This window comes from Pan troglodytes, chromosome 2 (assembly GCF_028858775.2).
Source record: "Pan troglodytes isolate AG18354 chromosome 2, NHGRI_mPanTro3-v2.0_pri, whole genome shotgun sequence".
NCBI classification, from domain to species: Eukaryota; Metazoa; Chordata; class Mammalia; order Primates; family Hominidae; genus Pan; species Pan troglodytes.
Window position 1 is genome coordinate 41,639,573 of NC_086015.1, and position 21,892 is coordinate 41,661,464.

The 21,892-nt window shown below is 42.9% G+C and overlaps 1 protein-coding gene across 6 annotated transcripts in view; it reads left to right on the forward strand.

Annotated features, from left to right (window-relative positions):
* ITGA9 (integrin subunit alpha 9) overlaps window positions 1-21,892 on the forward strand; it is a 374,600-nt gene that overhangs the window by 185,170 nt on the left and 167,538 nt on the right. For all 6 annotated transcript variants that reach the window (XM_526172.9, XM_054681668.2, XM_054681665.2 and 3 more), the window contains one exon: window positions 16,318-16,394. In XM_526172.9, coding sequence (XP_526172.3) covers window positions 16,318-16,394 — 77 coding nt within the window. The remainder of the gene's footprint in view (window positions 1-16,317; window positions 16,395-21,892) is intronic.

The window sequence follows — 21,892 nt, forward strand, 5'->3', positions numbered from 1 at the left end:
ATTTGGCTCTCTGTTTGTCTGTTATTGGTGTATAAGAATGCTTGTGATTTTTGTACATTGATTTTGTATCCTGAGAGTTTGCTGAAGTTGCTTATCAGCTTGAGGAGATATGGGGCTGAGACGAAGGGGTTTTCTAGATATACAATCATGTCATCTGCAAAGAGGGACAATTTGAGAAAATTCTTGGGCCCACCCCAGACCCACTGAATCAGAAGCTGATGGGGTGGGCCCCAGCAAACTATGTTTTTGTTTTTGTTTTTGTTTTTGTGTTTTGAGACAAAGTATCCTCTGTCACACAGGCTGGAGTGCAGTGACAGGAACTCGGCCCACTGTAACCTCCACCTCCCAGGTTCAAGTGATTCTCCTGCCTCAGCCTCCTGAGTAGCTAGGATTACAGGTGCACGCCACTATGCCTGGCCAATTTTTGTATTTTTAGTAGAGACAAGTTTTCACTATGTTGGCCAGGCTGGTCTTGAACTCCTGACCTCAGGTGATCTGTCCGCCTTGGCCTCCCAAAGTGTTGGGATTACAGGTGTGAGCCACCGTGCCCGGCCAGCAATCCGTGTTTTAACAAGATGGCTGGGTGATTCTCATGCAGCTAAAGTATGAGAACTGATACAGTAGAGGAGTTAAACTAATAATTTGCCCATCAAAATTATGGAGGTGAAGGAGTGGGGATCATTATGTGAGATAAATTCCTGTCTATCATGGAAGGAATTTAGTAAAATAATGTCTAGATCTGATAAATCAACGAGTAGTAGTATCAGCATGTTTTCTAGAGATATGGAAATAATCATCAAAAGAAACATAAACGGACATGGGTAATAATGGGTGATAATGGTTGCCCCTGGAGAGGAGGACTCAGTATGGCGAGGTATGTGGCAGGGGGTAATTATTTTTCTAACCATGTGATTCTTTGGTTGAAGTTAAAATAAAAGAAAAAATTGTTCTTAGATTGGGAAGATTGCCAGGAGCCTGAGAAAAGTTCTGGGAGAGCAGTTCTTTCTTATTGTCCTTTTCCTGATTATGGGGAAAAAAAAAAAAAAAAAGATAATCTTCCAGATGTTGGCTCAGTTTGAGGAGGAAGAAAGATTCTGAGAGTGAGGCCCACTGCAGGAAGCAGAGCTGATCTTTAACCTGTGTATATATACACAACAGTTTGACACAGAGCATCTCACCTCTTTCATAGGAAGGAATAAATTCATCAGAACTCTCTAGGTCATGTTGCCAGATAACATTAGGGTTCCACTACTTTAAATGCCTTGATCTCTTCACTGAGCCCATGTTGGTACCCAGGACTATACAGAAGGGTGGATCAAATCATGATGACCTTTTAGAGTTGGGGTCTGCCCCCACTGATGGCCTAATTAAAGTGGAATCGCTGCACAGACTGTGTGTGTAACATGGAGATAGTGACCAGTACATGTTAAGTACAGGCTTACTGATTAATCTGAGGCTTTTTGCTATGAGTTAGGAATGTGCAGGACAGGCAGGAGACCAAGCCTTCCCTCTGTAGGGTACATAGTCCTGGGAGAAGACGGGTTCCAGGATAGGGCTTTGGCACTAGGCTCTGGTGAGTGAATAGTGGGATTGCTGCTAATGCTGAGATTGGATTGGGATTCTGGGCGCTCTGGGGACGGTGGAGCTTGAATGCTACAAGCCTCCGTACATACAGCCTGATGGGCACACATTGCACCTTCAAAATTTAAGGAAAGCAAAGACCTGCATCTGTCTCATCAGAAAGGGGGGCATATTTGATAGCAGGAAAAAGACAACCTTTTTTTCATTAACCAGAGGAGTATTTTAAAAGACTATAAAGCTGGAAGCAATTCAATTGTGTGTCTACTTTATGTAAGACCTCGATGAAAAAATAAATCATTGCTGCCTTCAGTGGAGTCACAGACAGTCCAGGAATAATTTACAAAGTGAGATTTAGATTAGTGTGTAAGAATTTCACTGCAGAGGCCACTTCTGGCTGAGGAGAAGGAGATGTTCTATGGAGAAAGGGAGAATTGGCCAGAGCCTTAAAGGTGAAGTAGGATTTGGGTCCTCAGGGAATGGAGGGGCTGATGGATGCTAAAGGTCTCTCACATGGCTGAATATCTAGTGAGGGAAAGGGGAGAGGCCATCTGGACTGGAGATTCAGTCATGCAGTCTGAAGCCACTTGTTCACTGGCTGAGGAGTTGGATGTGATTCTACGGTGGACAGACCATGGCATATTTTGCAGTTTGGGGAGATCGTAGATGTGCCTCAGGGAGATTGGTGTGCCTGGGTATGGGGAGGCCAGTTAAGAAAGAGCTTGTTGCAGGGGCCTTTGCAGGTGAGTCCCTGGAGAGTCTGTGTGATACCCCCAGAGAGTTGACTCCTAATTAATTGCTAGTTGGTCTCAGCTGCTGAAACAGAGGGTATGGAACTAAATGAAACAATCATGGGAAGTCCTGGCTGGTCCGTGTGCTGGGAAGGGAGCAATGCTGTCCTTGGACTGGTCACCTGAAGGTCCTTTATCCCTCCTCCTCAGCTGAGCATACCAATGGTGATGACAGAGGCCCTGTCTTCAATCCCTGTACACAGAATAGGGCTCTGAAAATTATAACTCTTCTCACGCTTCATCAGCAGGCCCCCAAAGACACCTGGCTACAGCAGGGCTTCCAGGTCTTTCACTGCGGTAGGCAGAATGGCCCCCCAAAGATGTCCATGCCCTAATTTCTGGAGCCTGTGATTTGGATACGTTACATGGCAAAAGGGACTTTGCAGTTGTAATTAAGGTGATGGACTTCCAAATGGGGAGAAGAGCCTGGATTTTCCAGGTGGGTCCAATCTAGTCACACGAGCCCTTAATAGCAGCAAACTTCCTCCAGCTGGAGGTGGGAGGAATGAGGCGGAATAGGAGGTCAGAGAGACTTGAAGCATGCCTTTGCTGATGTTGAAGATGGAGTATGTGATGTGACGAGAATGTGGACAACCTTAAGGGGCTGGGAGAGGCTTCCAGGTGACTGTCTGCAAGGAAACGGGGCCTCAGTCCTACAACCACACAGAACCAGGTGCTTCCAAAAACCCGAACAAAGCTGGAAGTGGATTCTCCCCCAGGGCCTCTAGATAATCGTCCAGACCAGCTGACACCTTGATTTCGGCCTGTAGAACCTGGAGCAGACCCAGACAACCCACCGACCTCTGACTTACAGAACTGTGAGATAATAGATTTGTGTTATTTTGAGCAGCTGAACTCCGGTAACTTATTACTGCAGCAATAGAAAATAATAGACACAATACAGCCCACACCTCCAGAACCCTGGGGCTTCTTTCCTCCCTGGGCTCTCTGGGGAAGGAGCACAGGCTGTGCGGTGAGATCAGGGCCCTGGCCCAGAGCACTCACCCTTTAGAGCCTGTTTCCTCACCTGTCACTGGGGGTGTCATCGGCTGCTCTGCCTGCCTCTGGGTGGTTGTGGGATTACATGAGGGAAATGTGAGAAGCCCGGAAATGATGAGGCAGCACTGGATCCTGCTGTTCCCTTCCTGGGAAGCCGGCTTCCTGGTGTTGTGAGGAGAGGATGAGGCCGTCATGGGAGCACGTCTGACCTGGGCTCTGAGGAAGCAGGTGCTCTGCTGCCTTTCCACATCCTTTCCTCTGAGGGGGGTCCCGTCTCTGCAGGCCCGTGGGTGGGCTCCCCGGTGGGACACAATGGCACCATCTTAGGCAGGAGTCCCCAACTCCTGGATCAGTACCAGTCCGGCCACACAGCATGAGGTGGGCAGCAGGCCAGCAAGTGTTACCGCCTGAGCGCCCCTCCTGTCAGATGAGCAGAGGCATTAGATTCTCACAGGAACATGAACCCTACACATGTGAGGGATCTAGATTGTGCCGAAACCATCCCGCCCCCTCCACTGCCCATTCATGGAAAAATTATCTTCCACAAAACTGGTCCCTGGTGCCATAAAGGTTGGAGAACACTGGTCTAAGGGTTCTGGCAGGCTCTCAGATGAACCTCTCTGAATCTTTAGGGTTTCTGGCCCTCACGTGTCAGGCCCAAAGATGCCTGTTAGTCTGTCGCAGAGGGAGAAGATCTGGGGAGGACCCATATAACCAGAACTTGGGAGCCAGCCGCACCACCATGAGCCCAGATAGCACGAGTCCCTTCTCTTTGCTCCATCTCTGCTGCCATTCCCTAGGCCAGGCCACCATCATTTGTCACCTAGACCAGGTCACATCCCTGCATAACCTCCTCCCGCTGAGGAGCTCCCTTCCCCCTCAGAAGAAAATCCAGACACACGCTAAGGCCCACAAGAGCCTGTACAATGGGGCTCCTGCCTCTCCAGCGTCACCCGCATACTGCATTCCCACCACCCTCAAACTTACCAGGCCTCTGCCTGCCTCAGGCCCTTTGCATATGCTGATACCTCATCTAGAAAGCACTTTGCCATGCTTTTCCCATGGCCAGCTCTTCATTTTTTAGGTCTCAGCCTAAATGTTGCCTCCTCAGAGAACCATTCTCCCACTACCCTGTATTTCCTGACTCAGCTGCCTTTCTTTGTTTTGAGACAGGGTCTCATTCTGTCACTTAGGCTGGAGTGCAGTGGTGTGATCATGGCTCACTGCAGCCTCGACTTTCCAGGCTCAAGTGATCCTCCCACCTCAGCCTCCCAAGTAGCTGGGACCACTGGTGTGTGCCACCACGCCTGGCTATTTAAAAAAAAAATTTTTTTTTCTGGACACAGGGTTTCCCCATGTTGCCCAGGCTGGTCTTGAACTCCTAGGCTCAAGGAATCCTCCTGCCTCAGCCTCCCTAAGTGCTGGGATTACAGGCATGAGCCACCGTGCGTGGCCTTAGCTGCCTATTTGATTCCTTCGTGACATCTAACAGAACGTGTTATTTCGTCTACTTGTTATTGTATTTACCTCTCTAGAATGGAAGCCCAGTGAGGGAAGGGATCTATTTTATCTTATTTGCTATTGATCCACAACACCTGGCAGAGAACCTGACCTATAGTGGATGCTTAGTAAATAGTAAATAGTAAATAGTTGAAAGAGCCCTTCTGGAAGAACACAAGGCTAGTTCCTTTGGCAAAAATTGGGCATCATATCAGAGCTTCTTCACTAGCAGATTCAGCAGAGCTATAAAATTAAAAGAAATGTGTTCTGTAATCCCTCTGGGAATTCCCCACGGGCAAGAGAGCATGATGTGTGATTTGCAGTGACATATCTATACCACGGTATGTTTGTAGTGACTACTTTTCAAAAGACAAGATGGAGGAAATACAGCTGGTGAAAGAAAAGGTGTCGGCTTTGTTGAGAAGTCTTACTTTGTTGTCTTTCAAGTGAAAAGTGAGCTATTTTAGTCTAATGGTAATTTTTAACTATGTTGAAGCCATACACTTCGGGTCTCCATTGTGCTGGAAATCGTCACTACAGCTCCTCCCACCCCACACCCCTCAATGCATGCATATAGGAATATAGCTCATGCTATGGAAATCCACTGTTTGCACAGCCTGGACATTAGGTAATAGTTTCCTGGCTGAGGTGCCCAGCTGGCTTAACATGCCATTATTTACAGCTCTAAGGTTTATTTTCATTATTATATTTAAACGTCTCTGCAGAAGGAATGGAAGGCTAAGGGGTTGGGAGAGTAGAAGAGGAGAGGGAGAAGAGTCACTCCAGACGTCAGAACCAGACAGGCTCCTGAGACCGTGCAAACTGGGGGATTTCAGATTGCACACTTGGAGTCAGGGCAGCAGTTTGGCTCAGCAGGGGGGGAAAGGGGTGTTAGAGGAAAAGGCTCCTGCCCTCCAATGTTGTTTGACCCAGATCAACCCTACTCTTATGGGTATCAGCTTCTGGGTAAATACTCTTTTCAAAGAGGGCACCATGGCAGAACACATGTGAAAACCATCTAGTTTGAAGTATGTGTGAGAAAAACAACTAATTCACCCTTCTCACTGACCAGTGGAGAAGTCTGGCCTTATCTGTCTGTCTCAGGCTTCTTCTCCAAGGTTAACCCCAACGGGAAAGGAGAGGGGACTCATCAAAGGTTACACTGTGTCCTGAAGTGACCTGTTGAATTTGCAAAACTTCTTTTTCAGTGTTATGTTTTATTTTTGCAATTTGTGGGGGGAAAATGCATTCTAGGCTTCTGAAACTCTTTTTAGAAGAAAATCATGGTTTCCTCAAACTCTTCAAGCTTATTGAGTTTTCTTCTGTATTATCCTGTCCTATTGAAAACCTTGTGCAAAAGTATGTGTGGGGTGAGAGGTGTTCAAACACACCCGGTGGACATTGTCTGGCTGGGGAGGAAACGTTAGCCTCTCTTTTCTTATCTTATGAGATAATTTAGGAAATCAAGTACAAGGCCCTTGCTGTGTGCACTTATACCTGGAGCCTTATTTAGGGGATGTTCTTGCAGATAGATGGGGAGAAGTCTTGCTGGGATCCTCTCTGGTTTTAAGGCATTTTTTTTCTCACTCCCAGTTGCCTGCCCATGTCTGGTTTAGCAGCTTTTAGAAACGTGGCTGGCATCCTTTTTTCTTTTCTCTGACAGCACCAGCCCCTTTATTTGAACTTCCTAGCTGTTTTCTGCCTCTTCTGACTAATTAACAGCAACTAAAAAAAGAAAAATGAAACATAGAACACAAAAAATTCCAGGGTGAAAAAGGAGAATTTCTAGTCCTGGGGTGCAAAAGTCCCTAGAAGAGAGTTTTGAGCTGAAATGGAAAGTTGTGATTATAGAGAGACATGAAATGTGTCCCATAAAAGGCCACCTAGTCCCAGGCAGATCCAGGAAGAGCACTGGGCTGGGAGTCCCATGGGGCCAGGGCCTCACCAAGCAGTCAGCCCTGCTCAGTTATCACAGGGGTTGAACTGGATTGCCTAAATGATGCCTTTAGATGGATGGAGCTGGAGTCCATTATCTTAAGTGAAACAACTCAGACACAGAAAGACAAATACCACATGTTCTCGTTTATAAGTGGGAGCTAAATAACGTGTCCACATAGAAGCAGATTGTGGAATGATGGACAATGGAGGGGTGGGGAAGTTGGAGCTGGGTCGATGATGGGAGGTTGCTTGTTGGGTGCAATGTGCATTGGCCCAGTGATGGATGCACCAAAGGCCCTGACTTTGCCATGACAGAATATATCAATGTGGCAAAACTGCACTTGTATCCCATGAATATATACCATGTTTTTAAAAATGTTGCCTTTGGGCAGAGGGGATAATTCTGCAAACTGCAGAGCCATGGAGTAAAAAACACACCCAAGATAGCAGAACTTGTCATTTCTAGTTTTTCCACAGGACCATAAAGCAAAATTGGTGCTGGGTTTGTATTTAAAGGGAAACCAAGAGGTTTTTTTTTATCCTTCCATGGTTTCAAAATCTGGAAGGACAATTTGTACAGACCCTGAGATAGAAGGATTCCTCAGTTTTAATTTCATGAACGATTTGCCTTTCATTGATTCTTGAGGATATGAATGTTTTAGAAAGCAACAGTGTATGCCTTGATTTTAAGAGGCAATGAGCCTTTTCCTTCCTTCGTTTAGGCATGGGGCTGAATGGAGCTGAAATTCCTGCACTCTTATAATGTGCCACCTGAAGGGCAGTTTTGGATTCTGGGAAAACAGCCCATTGAAACAGAATTGGGAGGGAGAAACCTCTTACACTCAGGTCATGGTATTTATACGAATACAAAAAAAAAAATTTAAATACTGTGCTAGGTGCTGGGGGTTATAAACATGAATTACATGATTAGGGCCTCTGGAAACTTGTGTGGGGCTACAGAAGGAACACCAGTTCAGAAATGTCACTCCTGTCATCCAGACAGGATGCTTCACCATAGGGGCAGAGACCTTCTGCTAAGTCATACCGCATATCAAGAAATATATTGCTAGGCCAGGCACGGTGGCTCACGCGTGTAATCCCAGCAGTTTGGGAGGCTGAGGCGGGCAGATCACTTGAGATCAGGAATTAGAGACCAGCCTGGCAACATGGGGAAACCCCATCTCTACTAAAAACACAAAAATTAGCTGGGCATGGTGGTATGTGCCTGTAATCCTAGCTACTCAGGAGGCTGAGGCACGAGACTTGAACCCAGGAGGTAGAGGTTGCAGTTAGCCAAGATCGTGCCACTGCACTCCAGCTTGGGTGACAGAACAAGACTCATCTCAAAAAAAAAAATGCATTGATCAAATCAGCTTAAAAATAGCCTTCTTGTTTGCTCTTCTTGGTGTGGGATTATTCAGTCCAATTCTTCTACTTTTTTTAGGCCTCAGCATGGGATTTGGTTGTCATATCAACCCTATAAACAGTGTTGAATCCATGTCAATAATTGTATTTTTTAAAAGCAAATATCACCAAGTCCAAGAAACTGATCCTCCTCTGAACATGATAGCTGGACTAGGCTAAGAATCCTATTTCCTGTTAGATCAGAAGTGAAGATTTTCTGGTACAGATTTGGGTGGGAGAAATGAGCTACCCCTCCCAAGGCCTTAGCACCTAGATGACATCCTCTCTGAAGTCACCCTCAGCCAGGAGCAGACACTGAGCTGCTATTTCTGAATCACATGTCCCCAAAGCTGCCCTGGCCTTGGTGACCATGGCACTGTAAGAGAAGCACAGCCAGCCCCAGCGTCCTTACTCTGACTCAGAGGAAAATGCAACTTGAGCTGGATTCATTGAATTCTTTTTTTTCCTGGCCTGAAGGAAATGAAGAAACATAGCCAAATATTCTAAAACAGGATTCAACAAACAGCCCATAGGCCAAATCCACCACTGCCTGTTTTTGTAAATAAAGTTTTATTGGAACACATCTATGCCCATTCCCTTATGTATTATCTATGGCTGCTTTTGCTCTACAACAGCAGAGTTGAGTAGTGTGACTGAGACCGTATAGCCTACAAGCCCAAAACATATACTGTCTCACCCTTTTCAGAAAAAGTTGCCAGCCTTGTTCTAAAAGAAGTAGAGTAAGGATTTAGTGAGAAGCTGGAGAAAATATTTTCAAAGACAACTGTATTCTCCAGGGAAACCTGAGATGAAGACCAAGGTGAGGAAGGAGCCAGCAGAGAAATCGAGTCCATGAGGCTGAGGAGGCCACTGGATGTCCAGTCTTCAGCTCTCTGAAGCCTGAGACAGGAAACAGTTGTCTCCCGAGAGAAAGGTTTGAACCTCCTTTAACTAGGGAGGAATAAGAGATGATGGCTTCTTAGATCTGTTTACATTTGCTGGAAAAACTTCTTCCAGGGAAATAACTAGACAGGGCTTTGGCCAACTAGCAGGTGAAGTCTGGAGGGAGGTGGAAGAGACTGCTTCCAAGCTGGGTTCCGATTTGTCTGATTGAAGCAGCCAAGCTTGTGTTTGCCAGAGGACTTAGGGGGATGTGGATAAAATCAGGCTGAGGCCTTTTTTTAAAGGCCCAAGTTGGAGCTATTGGGATTGTTCCCTCAGAGGAAAATCAGGAGTTTGGGCCATTGGCTTCATGGAGAACCTGTACTTTTTGTACTTTGTACCAAGGAGAAGTCATTTCTACTTGGTTTTTGAAGCTGCATTGTCATCTAGTATTCCAAGGCCTTAGTCTGTCCACCCTCCTGCTCCAGAGAGATGCCTTTCAGTTCCTTAGGAAACAAATTGGCCATTTGCCCAAAGAGACTAATCCAGGACTAGAACACAGGCACTGAGTTTCAACCTCAGGCTCCCCAGTGCGTGACTCAGGTCTCTTGATTCCATGGTGTATTGTTTTTTTACCTATTAAACAATTGCATTCCTAGCCTATGGAGGGTCTTACCTAAGCCAAGACTTTGCCAGGGATTGGATTGTGCAGCCCATTTTTGTTAATAGCATTGCCCAAGTTAGGGAAGGCCATTAGGTTGGCTGAGTATTCTGGTATTCTGTTGCTGCATAACAAACTCTGAAATTTAGTAGCTTAAAATAACATTTATTTTGTTCATGAATTTGATTTCATTGTTTTTTTAATGTATGTAAGATATATAAAATGATGTTTTGATGTACATTTACATAGTGAAATGGTTACTATGATCAAGCAAATGAACATATCCATTGCCTAACATAGTTTTTTTTTTTTGATAGTAAGAGCACTTGGAATCAACTTTATTGTCAAATTTCCAGTATATAATACAATATTGTCAACATAGTCATCACGCTATACATTCAATCTCTAAATTTTTTCATGCTAGCTAACCAAAACTTTGTACCTTTGACCAACATCTCCCCATTCCCCACTCCCTACCCGCTCCCCGACCCCTGGTAACTACCAGAGTTTCACTTTCTGGTTCTGTGTATTTAACTTGTTTAGATTCCGCAGTAAGTGAGATCATACAATATTTTTCTTTCTTTTTGTGACTTGTTTCACTTAGCATAATGTCCTCCAGTTTCATCCATGTTATCAAAAATGGCAGGATCTCCTTTTTAAAGGCTGAATAATATTCCATTGTATGTTTATATATGTGTATATATATATGTGTGTGTGTGTAGTATATATACATATATACACACCACAATTTCTTTATCCATTCACCTGTTGACAAACACTTAGGTTGATTCTATGTCTTAGCTGTTGTGAATAATGCTGCAATGAACATGGAAATGCAAATATTTCTATGAGGTACTGATTTCATTCTCTTTGAGTATATACCCAGAAGAGGAATTGCAGGGTCATATAGTAGTTCTATTTTTAATTTTTTTGAGGAACCTCCATACTTTTTTCATAATGGCTGTACCAATTTACATTCCTACCAACAATGTATAAGGGTTCCCTTTTCTCCATGCCCTCACTAACACTTTTTTATCTCTTGTCGTTTTTATAGTAGCCATCCTAACTGTTGTGAGGTGATATTTCACTGTGACTTCGATTTGAATTTCCCTGATGATTAGTGATGTGGATATTTCAGCAGAAACCTTGCAGGTCAGAAGAGAGTGGGGTGATATATTCAAAGTATTGATGGAAACAGTGCCTCATACCTGTAATCACAACACTTTGGGAGGCTGAAGCAGGAAGATCACTTGAGCCTAGGAGTTTGAGACTAGCCTGGGCAACATAATGAGACCTTGTCTTTACAAAAAATAAACAGAAAATTATCCGGGCATGGTGGCATGTGGCTGTAGTCCCAGCTACTTGGGAGGCTGAAGTAGGAGGATCGCTTGAGCCCAGGAGGTAGAGGCTGCAGTGAGCCAAGATGATGCCACTGCACTGCAGCCTGGGTGACAGAGTGAGACCCTGTCTCTAATAAATTAATAAAATAAAATTTAAAAACCCTACTAGCCAACAATACTATACCCAGTAAACCTGTGCTTCTCAAGTTGAAATGAAAGGACACTAAATAGCACAAGAGAGCATAATAAAGAAGGAAACTCATTGGTAAAGGTAAGTATATGGACAAAATCAGAACACTATATTACTATAAAGGTGATGAGTAAATAGCTTTTATGTCTATGAAGAAAGTTAAAAGACAAAAGTATTTTAAAAACCATTATAAGTATTAACTAAATTATGTTAATGGGTACATAATATAAATAGATATAAACTGAGGCATCAATAGCATGTAACATGGGGGGAGCAGAGGGAAAATCAGAGTTTTTATGCAAGTAAAGTTACATTGTGAACTTATAACAGACTGTTACAGATTATTTCGTGTAAGCTCCTGGTAACCACCAAGAAAATACCTATGGAAGTTATATATATATAAAAAAAGAAAGGAATCAAAACCTATCGATACAAAAAAAAAAAAAAGAAACAAAACAAAAGAAAACCGCAAGGGAGAAAAAGAGGGACAAAAGAACAAGACACATAGAAAATAGTCACCAAAATGACAATAGTAAATCTGTCTCTATATTTACTTTAAATGTAAAAAGACTAACCTTCCCAATAAAAAGATACAGCATGACTGAATAGATTATTTAAAAAAACAACAACAACCAGAATCAAACTGTATGCTGTCTACAAGAAGCTCACTTTTAGATTCAAGGACACACAGAGAGATGGAAAAAGGTAGTCCATGCAAATACCAACCAAAAGAGAGCAGGAGTGGTTAATACTTATATCAACAAAATGGACTTTAATTCAAAAACTGTCTCTAGAGACAAAGGTCATTTCTTAATGACAAAGGGTCAATTCAACAGGAAGACATAACAATTATAAATGCACCCAGCATCAGAGCACCTAAGTATATACAACACTGACAGATCTGCAAGGAGAAATTGATAGCACTATAATAATAGGAGATTTCAGTACCCCACTCTCAATAATGGATAGGACATCTAGACAGAAAATCAGTAAAGAAGCAGTAGACTTGAACAATTGGACCTGTATAACAAATGGACCTAGCTGGCATATACAGAACTGTTCACCCAACAGTGGAAGAACATTCATTTTTCTCAAGTAGCCATGGAACATTCTCCAGGATAGATCACATGTTAGGTCACAAAACAAATCTTAGCAAATTTCAGATCGAAATCATACCAAGTATCTTTTCCAACCACAATGGAATGAAACTAGAAATCAGTAACAGCAAGAAAATGGGAAAATTGTTTGTGAATTCATTTGTGAATTTGCAATTTGGCAGAGCTTGATCAACACAGCTCTCTGTTCCATATAATGTCTATCAGCTGGGGCAACTCAATGGGATTGGAGGACATCTCTGAGGTTTTCACTGTCATGGTGACTCACGTGGCCTGCAAGTTGATGTGGCAGTCAGTGTCTCCTGTGAGCCTCTGCATGGACAGCTTGTGTTTCTTGCAGAGTGGCTAAATTCTAAGAACAAATGCCCCAAGAAAATTAGGAGGAAGCTCTATTGCTTTTTATGACCTAGTCTCAGAAGTCACATAGTGTCACTTCCACTGTAGCCAAAAGTCCACCCAGATTCCAGGTAAGGGAGCATTAGACCCCACCTCTCTATGGGAGTAGTTTCAAAGTCACATTGTAAGGAGTGCCATCATCGAGATATTGTTGCATTGATTTTTGGAAAATAATTTACCTGCACAGAGGTAAATTCACATCAATTCTTTGTCTCCTTATTTCACCATCCATTAATGTTTGTTTGTTTGTTTGTTTGTTTTGAGATGGAGTTTTGTTCTTATTGCCCAGGCTGGAGTGCAATGGTTGGTCTCGGCTCACTGCACCCTCTCTCTCCTGGGTTCAAGCAATTCTCCTGCCTCAGCCTCCCAAGTAGCTGGGATTACAGGCACCCACCACCACACCCGGCTAATTTTTGTATTTTTAGTAGAGACAGGGTTTCACCAAGTTGGCCAGGCTGGTCTCAAACTCCTGACTTCAGGTGATCACCCGCCTCAGCCTCCCAAAGTGCTGGGATTACAGGTGTGAGCCACCATGCCTGGCCCCACCATCCACACCCAGCCCCACCATCCATTAATTAAGCTTCATGGTGTTCACTCAGCCACACTGTTGTCGCTCTCATTTGCCAATGTAAATAGTGATGCACAGTGCCTAAGACAAAATCGCTATCACTGCAAGCTCCTACCCCTGGCTAAATGCTAATCTGGATTTATGGGACAGTGACGAGTGCTATTATTTTCATTTTATAAATGAGGAAACTGAGTCCTGGAGGGAAGAAAAGTCAATTTTCTTAATGTAATACAATTAAAATAGGATTACACTTTGAATTTCCTTATTTCTTAACTAGTATTTTATCTTTCCATGATTGTGCTTAATTTTATCGTATCAGTACAAGCACTCATATAAGCTGTAGGGATATTTGTGTACATGTGCATGTGTGCATATACACACACGCACTGTGTGTGTGTATATGTCAAACTCAGTGCTTGCCTTTGTTGGATGGAAATTCAGCAGCACTGGAGGACTAGACAGCTAGAGAAGCCAGTTTCAGGGACAGGAAATAGTAGAGTTCAAGGAAAAGTTAGGACAAGGAAAATGAGTCTTTACATAGCAACCAATTCCTCGTGAGAAGTCTTTGCATCTCACATGACTAAGAGACAGTACTTTGGTTAGGGGCCTGGAGCTTTGGTTTTGATGAACAGTGTGCTGGTATTGGCTCTAAGCTGGGGCATCCACCATTTGGCTCCCCATTTGAGTGGTCACTCTCTCTCTCTCAGCAATGTGTGGTCTTTCGGTGTTGATAAAGCAGCAACTACATGCCAGGCCCTAAGGGCAGACACAGAGGCAAGCAAGACCAGTACAGTGCCCCCTGCAATCCTCTTGGGACATCATTTTAGCAGGGGAGACTACCATTGAACATGTAATGATAAAATTGATTAGTTATGATTGAGATGAGCAGTAGGAGGAAAAAGTGTGTGGAACTGTGAGAGCTCACGATGGGCCTGAACTTGCCCAGGGACTCAGAGAAGTGGTCTGGATTTGCTTGTTGAAGGGTGAGAGGACATGTACTAGGTGAACCAGCTGGAGGAATCTGGGGATCCACTTGTGGGGAGGCCCTGGGTGGGAAGTTGTAAGGACAACCAGAGTGATAGCTGGCATGAGAAAGCCAGGGTGACAGAGGTGAGGAGGGCACATGCCAGCTCTGGCAGCCTGCATGTCACGAGATGGATTTAGGTCACATCCTGTTCTTCCGTTCTCACCTCTTTCACCTCCATCTCCACCTCCACCTCTACCCCTTCACCCCTCCATCCCTCACAAAGTTGGACTGTCTTGCCTGTGAGACAGGAAAGGCATGTGTGATGAGGGGACTGTACCCTAGGAGCCAGTCCAGGTTTTGTGAGACCTGAGGCTTATATAATAGAGGGCGGGGTCTTGAAGGAAAAAAAAAAAGGTGAAATTATGAAGACAAAGTTTGTGCAAGGCTTCCCTAGGGGCCATGTCAGCTGGGGACCTCTAAGCTGAAGTTTCACTAGTGTGGTGGGGAAGCTCCCTTTGGCACCTTCCCTCTGTCCTCAAAGCTCATAAAGCCCACCTTTCATCTTGCCTGAGACGTTCATGCCATCCTTACACCCACTTCCTCCTGTTTTCTTCTTAGTTAAGATGGCAAAGAAAGAGCAAATATATTGAAATCTCCTGGAAATTTGGCTCTCTCCTTGACCCCAGTAGTGTCCAAAAGAACACAGGAATTTCCTCTTTTTGCCCAAGACTTCCATGATATTTTCCCTGATAATCAAGGAAGGGAGTGTTGGCTGGGACACTTTTTTCTTTTGGAAATGTGGCAGGGGAATATGAATTTCCATAGGCGAAATTACTCTGTCTGGCCGAGTCTAGACTGTTCGTTGGCCAGCACGTTTGCTGGCGCCCACACTGACACTCTGAGGTGCTGCCTGGACTTATTCTCTGGGCAGGGAAGAAATAACCTGGAACTACATTTTGGGGAAAAAACTCACGAACATGAGCAGTGACAAGGAAGAAGTTTAATAATGAGTAAATTACAACTAAAAGTTGTCAACAGGCTCTTCTCTCCAAATTCCACTGAAATGAGCAAAGCCATCTAACAGTAGTGAAGAGTCTCTGTCATCTGGAACTTGGGGAAGCTACTGTCCATAGATCTGAAATGTCAGAGAGGTTGAGACAGATTGAGGGGAAGACTAACAAGCCCTCCATGGACTGTAGAAGAAAGCCCTAACCCCTCTCCAAATGCTGCTGCTGATCTCCTGGCAAGCCTCCACAGATAGGCCCAGGCCCAGGCACAGCCAGCAAGCTCTCTGGAAATATTTGGGTTTTGGCATGCCAAGCCTTGGCCCCAGCAAGGGCTGGGTGGGGCTTTGGCTGTTGAGGCCCAGTCTTGGTTAGAGAAAAGGCACTGTGTCCCTGTTAACTGCTGGCTGCCCCACCAACAAACTGGAAAGAATCTCCCCCACTCTGTTGTGATTCCCTCAGCCTGATGGCCTAATTGCCTTTGCCTTTTCCTGTTAATACTGACAATTCAATACAGTCCCATTGCTCAGGCAGAACCTATTTCATATGTAAATTTCCTGCATCCCCAAGACAGAGCAAATAGGGGGAAGTGACCAAACTATAATCTGAGAGTTTTTTACTCAACTGGATTATCATTCATCTAAGAGCATCTGAAAGACAGTCTCACACAAGCAAAGACTGAAAGGACATCCACCACCACGTACCTCTCTTGAAAAAACTGCTTGGAGAAGCACTTCAGTAGCCTAGGGAATGAATCAAATAAGTAACGCACTGACAAAATCAAAACCACAGTTGACTTAGGCTTCCTTGGAGCTTGGAAGAACCCCTTCCTACGCTGGAGAGCTGGCTTTTTGGAGGTGGGAGTAGAAGCCCTGAGGGGCTCAGGGGAAGCATTCCCACTGATTTGCAAGAAAGGAATTGGCCACTGTGTACTCGTTTGCCACTCAATCCTGCCCTAACCTTCCTCTCCTGTCTTTCTCACAGACTGTGTTTGAAAGGAATTGCCGTTCAGAGGACTGTGCCGCAGACCTGCAGCTTCGGGGTAAACTGCTGCTCTCTAGGTATGTCGGTGTTTCCTTCAGAGCATTGTTCTCAGGCTCCTTTTTCTTTTTTTTTTTTTCTTTTTTTTTATTTTTTATTATACTTTAAGTTTTAGGGTACATGTGCACATTGTGCAGGTTAGTTACATATGTATACATGTGCCATGCTGGTGCGCTGCACCCACTAACTCGTCATCTAGCATTAGGTATATCTCCCAATGCTATCCCTCCCCCCTCCCCCCTCCCCACCACAGTCCCCAGAGTATGATATTCCCCTTCCTGTGTCCATGTGATCTCATTGTTCAATTCCCACCTATGAGTGAGAATATGCGGTGTTTGGTTTTTTGTTCTTGCGATAGTTTACTGAGAATGATGGTTTCCAATTTCATCCATGTCCCTACAAAGGATATGAACTCATCATTTTTTATGGCTGCATAGTATTCCATGGTGTATATGTGCCACATTTTCTTAATCCAGTCTATCATTGTTGGACATTTGGGTTGGTTCCAAGTCTTTGCTATTGTGAATAATGCCGCAGTAAACATACGTGTGCATGTGTCTTTATAGCAGCATGATTTATAGTCCTTTGGGTATATACCCAGTAATGGGATGGCTGGGTCAAATGGTATTTCTAGTTCTAGATCCCTGAGGAATCGCCACACTGACTTCCACAAATGGTGCTGGCAAAACTGGCTAGCCATATGTAGAAAGCTGAAACTGGATCCCTTCCTTACACCTTATACAAAAATCAATTCAAGATGGATTAAAGATTTAAACGTTAGACCTAAAACCATAAAAACCCTAGAAGAAAACCTAGGCATTACCATTCAGGACATAGGCGTGGGCAAGGACTTCATGTCCAAAACACCAAAAGCAATGGCAACAAAAGCCAAAATTGACAAATGGGATCTAATTAAACTAAAGAGCTTCTGCACAGCAAAAGAAACTACCATCGGAGTGAATAGGCAACCTACAACATGGGAGAAAATTTTCGCAACCTACTCATCTGACAAAGGGCTAATATCCAGAATCTACAGTGAACTCAAACAAATTTACAAGAAAAAAACAAACAACCCCATCAAAAAGTGGGCGAAGGACATGAACAGGCACTTCTCAAAAGAAGACATTTATGCAGCCAAAAAACACATGAAAAAATGCTCATCATCACTGGCCATCAGAGAAATGCAAATCAAAACCACTATGAGATATCATCTCACACCAGTTAGAATGGCAATCATTAAAAAGTCAGGAAACAACAGGTGCTGGAGAGGATGTGGAGAAATAGGAACACTTTTACACTGTTGGTGGGACTGTAAACTAGTTCAACCATTGTGGAAGGCTCCTTTTTCTTGACCCCAGGTCCCAAACCTGAATGTGCAGATTTCCCCACTGAAGAGGATAAACAGAGTTGATGGGTTACAGTAATATTCTGTGGTTTCAAAAAAATGTATGTTACAAAATAATTATAACAAAAGCTTTGTTGGGAAGATTGTTTAGGTTTTTTTTGTGTTGATTGCAATTCCACATATCTCACAATGTAGCTTGTATTTCTAATTTCTATGAGTATTTGAGGGGTGGCTATTTTATGCTTGCTGATTGTATTAAGTTGAATTATATGAAATTGCCAGTATTTGAACTTTTGGACAATTTCATATGTATGATTCATCCTGTTATTAAATAAAGGTTTATGCCCTCCTGCCTCCACACACACACACACACACACACACACACACACACACACACACTAGTGTATGTTTTAACAACAAGTAACATTTCTGTGGCAGGAGAGGGCTGAAGGAGAGGGGCAGGCTGCCCTGATCCAAGTGAGCAGATAGTCTCCTTATTGTTTCAGGGTTTCCTCCCGCACTACATGAATCCCCCAAGGCTAAAGGTGAACCGTACAGCGGCCTTCTGTTTCCTCTTTGCCAACCTTTTATTTTAGACTTCATTTAGATTGAAGGTGCTGGTCCTGATCATTTAGCCTCATTTCACAGAATGGCTTCCTTTTGAAACAATTCTTTCTGAAAGACTGTTTTAGCCTTGGGGCCAGAAACCCCTCTATTAGTTTTATTACCATTTCTGAAAAACAGTCACTAGTTTTGGTAGTTATTTTTCAAAATGCATAGTGTATCCCTTACTTAAAACTATGAGAGTTAAGTTTGGATGAAATGACATGAATATACTATTATGAACCCATGCCTACACTAGGACATTTTTTTTATTGTTATACTTTAAGTTCCAGGATACATGTGCCGAACGTGCAGGTTTGTTACATAGGTATACACATGCCATGGTGGTTTGCTGCACCCATCAACCTGTCATCTACATTAGGTATTTCTCCTAATGCTATCCCTACCCTAACCCCCCACCCCTGACAGGCCCCGGTGTGTGATATTCCCCTCCCTGTGTCCCTGTGTTGTCATTGTTCAACTCCCACTTATGACTAAGAACATGCAGCGTTTGGTTTTCTGTTCTTGTGTTAGTTTGCTGAGAATGATGGTTTACAGCTTCATCCATGTCCCTGCAAAGGACATGAACTCATCCTTTTTTATGGCTGCATAGTGTTCTATGGTGTATCTGTGCCACATTTTCTTTATCCAGTCTATCATTGATGGGCATTTGGGTTGGTTCTAAGTCTTTGCTATTGTAAAGAGTGCTGCAATAAACATATGGGTGCATGTGTCTTTACAGTAGAATGATTCATAATCCTTTGGGTATGTATACCCAGTAATGGGATGGCTGGGTCAAATGGTATTTCTGGTTCTAGATCCTTGAGGAATTGCCACACTGTTTTCCACAATAGTTGAACTAATTTACACTCCCACCAACAGTGTAAAAGCATTCCTATTTCTCCACATCCTCTCCAGCACCTGTTGTTTTCTTGACTTTTTAATGATTGCCATTCTAACTGGCGTGACATGGTATCTCATTGTGGTTTTGATTTGCATTTCTGTAATGACCAATGATGATGAGCATTTTTTCTTATATTTGTTGGCCACATAAATGTCTTCTTTTGAGAAGTGTCTGTTCATATCTTTCACCTACTTTTTGATGGGGTTGTTTTTTTTCTTGTAAATTTGTTTTAGTTCTTTGTAGATTCTGGATATTAGCCCTTTGTCAGATGGATAGATTGCAAAAATTTTCTCCCATTCTGTAGGTTGCCTGTTCACTCTGATGATAGTTTCTTTTGCTGTGCAGAAGCTCTTTAGTTTAGTTAGATCCCATTTATCAATTCTGGCTTTTGTTGCCATTGCTTTTGGTGTTTTAGTCATGAAGTCTTTGCCCATGCCTATGTCCTGAATGGTATTGCCTAGGTTTTCTTCTAGAGTTTTTATGGTTTTAGGTCTTACGTTTAACTCTTTAATCCATCTTGAGTTAATTTTTGTATAAAGTGTAAGGAATGGGTCCAGTTTCAGTTTTCTGCATATGGCTAACCAGTTTTCCCAACACCATTTATTAAGTAGGGAATCCTTTCCCCATTGCTTGTTTTTGTCAGGTTTGTCAAAGATCAGATGGTTGTAGATGTGTGGTGTTATTTCTAGGCCTCTGTTCTGTTCCATTGGTCTATATCTCTGTTTTGGTACCAGTACCATGCTGTTTTGGTTACTGTGGCCTTGTAGTATAGTTTGAAGTCAGGTAGCATGATGCCTCCAGCTTTGTTCTTTTGGCTTAGGATTGCCTTGGCTATAGGGATTCTTTTTTGGTTCCATATGAAATTTAAAGTAGTTTTTTCTAATTCCATGAAGAAAGTCAGTTATAGCTTGATGGGGATTGCATTGACTCTATAAATTACTTTGAGCAGTATGGCCATTTTCACGATATTGATTCTTTGTTTCCATGAGCACAGACTGTTTTTTCATTTGTTTGTGTCCTCCCTTATTTCCTTGAGCAGTGGTTTGTAGTTCTCTTGAAGAGGTCCTTCACATCCCTTGTAAGTTGGATTCCTAGGTATTTTATTCTGTTTGTAGCAATTGTGAATGGGAGTTCACTCATGATTTGGCTCTCTGTTTGTCTATTATTGGTGTACAGGAATGCTTGTGATTTTTGCACATTGATTTTGTATCCTGAGACTGCTGAAGTTGCTTATCAGCTTAAGGAGATTTTGGGCTGAGACTATGGGGTTTTCTAAATATACAATCATGTTGCCTGCAAACAGAGACAATTTGACTTCCTCTCTTCCTATTTGAATACCCTTTTTTCCCTTCTCTTGCCTGATTGCCCTGGCCAGAACTTCCAATACTATGTTGAATAGGAGTGATGAGCGAGGGCATCCTTGTCTTGTGCCAGTTTTCAAAGGGAATGCTTCCAGCTTTTGCCCATTCAGTATGATATTGGCTGTGGGTTTGTCATAAACAGCTCTTATTTTTTTGAGATATGTTCCATCAATACCTGGTTTATTGAGAGTTTTTAGCATGAAGGGGTGTTGAATTTTGTTGAAGCCCTTTTCTGCATCTATTGAGATAATCATGTGTTTTTTTTTCATTGGTTCTGTTTATGTGATGGATTATGTTTATTGATTTGCATATGTTGAACCAGCCTTGCATCCCAGGGATGAAGCCGACTTGATTGTGGTGGATAAACTTTTTGATGTGCGGCTGGATTCAGTTTGCCAGTATTTTATTGAGGATTTTAGCATTGATGTTCATCAGGGATATTGACCTGAAATTTTCTTTTTTCGTTGTGTCTCTGCCAGGTTTTGGTATCAGGATGATGCTGGCCTCATAAAATGAGTTAGGGAGGAGTCCCTCTTGTTCTATTGAATGGAATAGTTTCAGAAGGAATGATACTAGATCCTCTTTGTACCTCTGGTAGAATTCAGTTGTGAATCCGCCTGGTCCTGGGCGTTTTTTGGTTGGTAGGCTATTAATTACTACCTCAATTTTAGAACTCGTTTTTGGTCTACTCAGGGATTCGACTTCTTCCTGGTTTAGTTTTGGGAGGTTGTATGTGTCCAGGAATTTATCCATTTCTTCTAGATTTTCTAGTTTATTTGCATAGAGGTGTTTATAGTATTCTCTGATGGTAGTTTGTATTTCTGTAGGATTGGTGGTAATATCCCCTTTATCATTTTTTGTTGTTTCTGTTTGATTCTCTGTTTTCTTCTTTATTAGTGTGGCTAGTGGTCTCTTTTGTTGATCTTTTCAAAAAAAAAAACCAGCTCCTGGATTTGTTTATTTTTTTTTGAAGGGTTTTTCATGTCTCTATCTCCTTCAGTTCTGTTCTGATCTTAGTTATTTCTTGTCTTCTGCTAGCTTTTGAATTTGTTTGCTCTTACTTCTCTAGTTCTTTTAATTATGAAGTTAGGGTGTCAATTTTAGATCTTTCCTGCTTTCTCCTGTGGGCATTTAGTGCTATAAATTTTCCTCTAAACACTGCTTTAGGTGTGTCCCAGCGATTCTGGTATGTTGTGTCTTTGTTCTCATTGATTTCAAAGAACTTATTTATTTCTGCCTTAATTTCATTATTTACCCAGTAGTCATTCAGGAGGCCATTGTTCAGTTTCCATGTAGTTGTGCAGT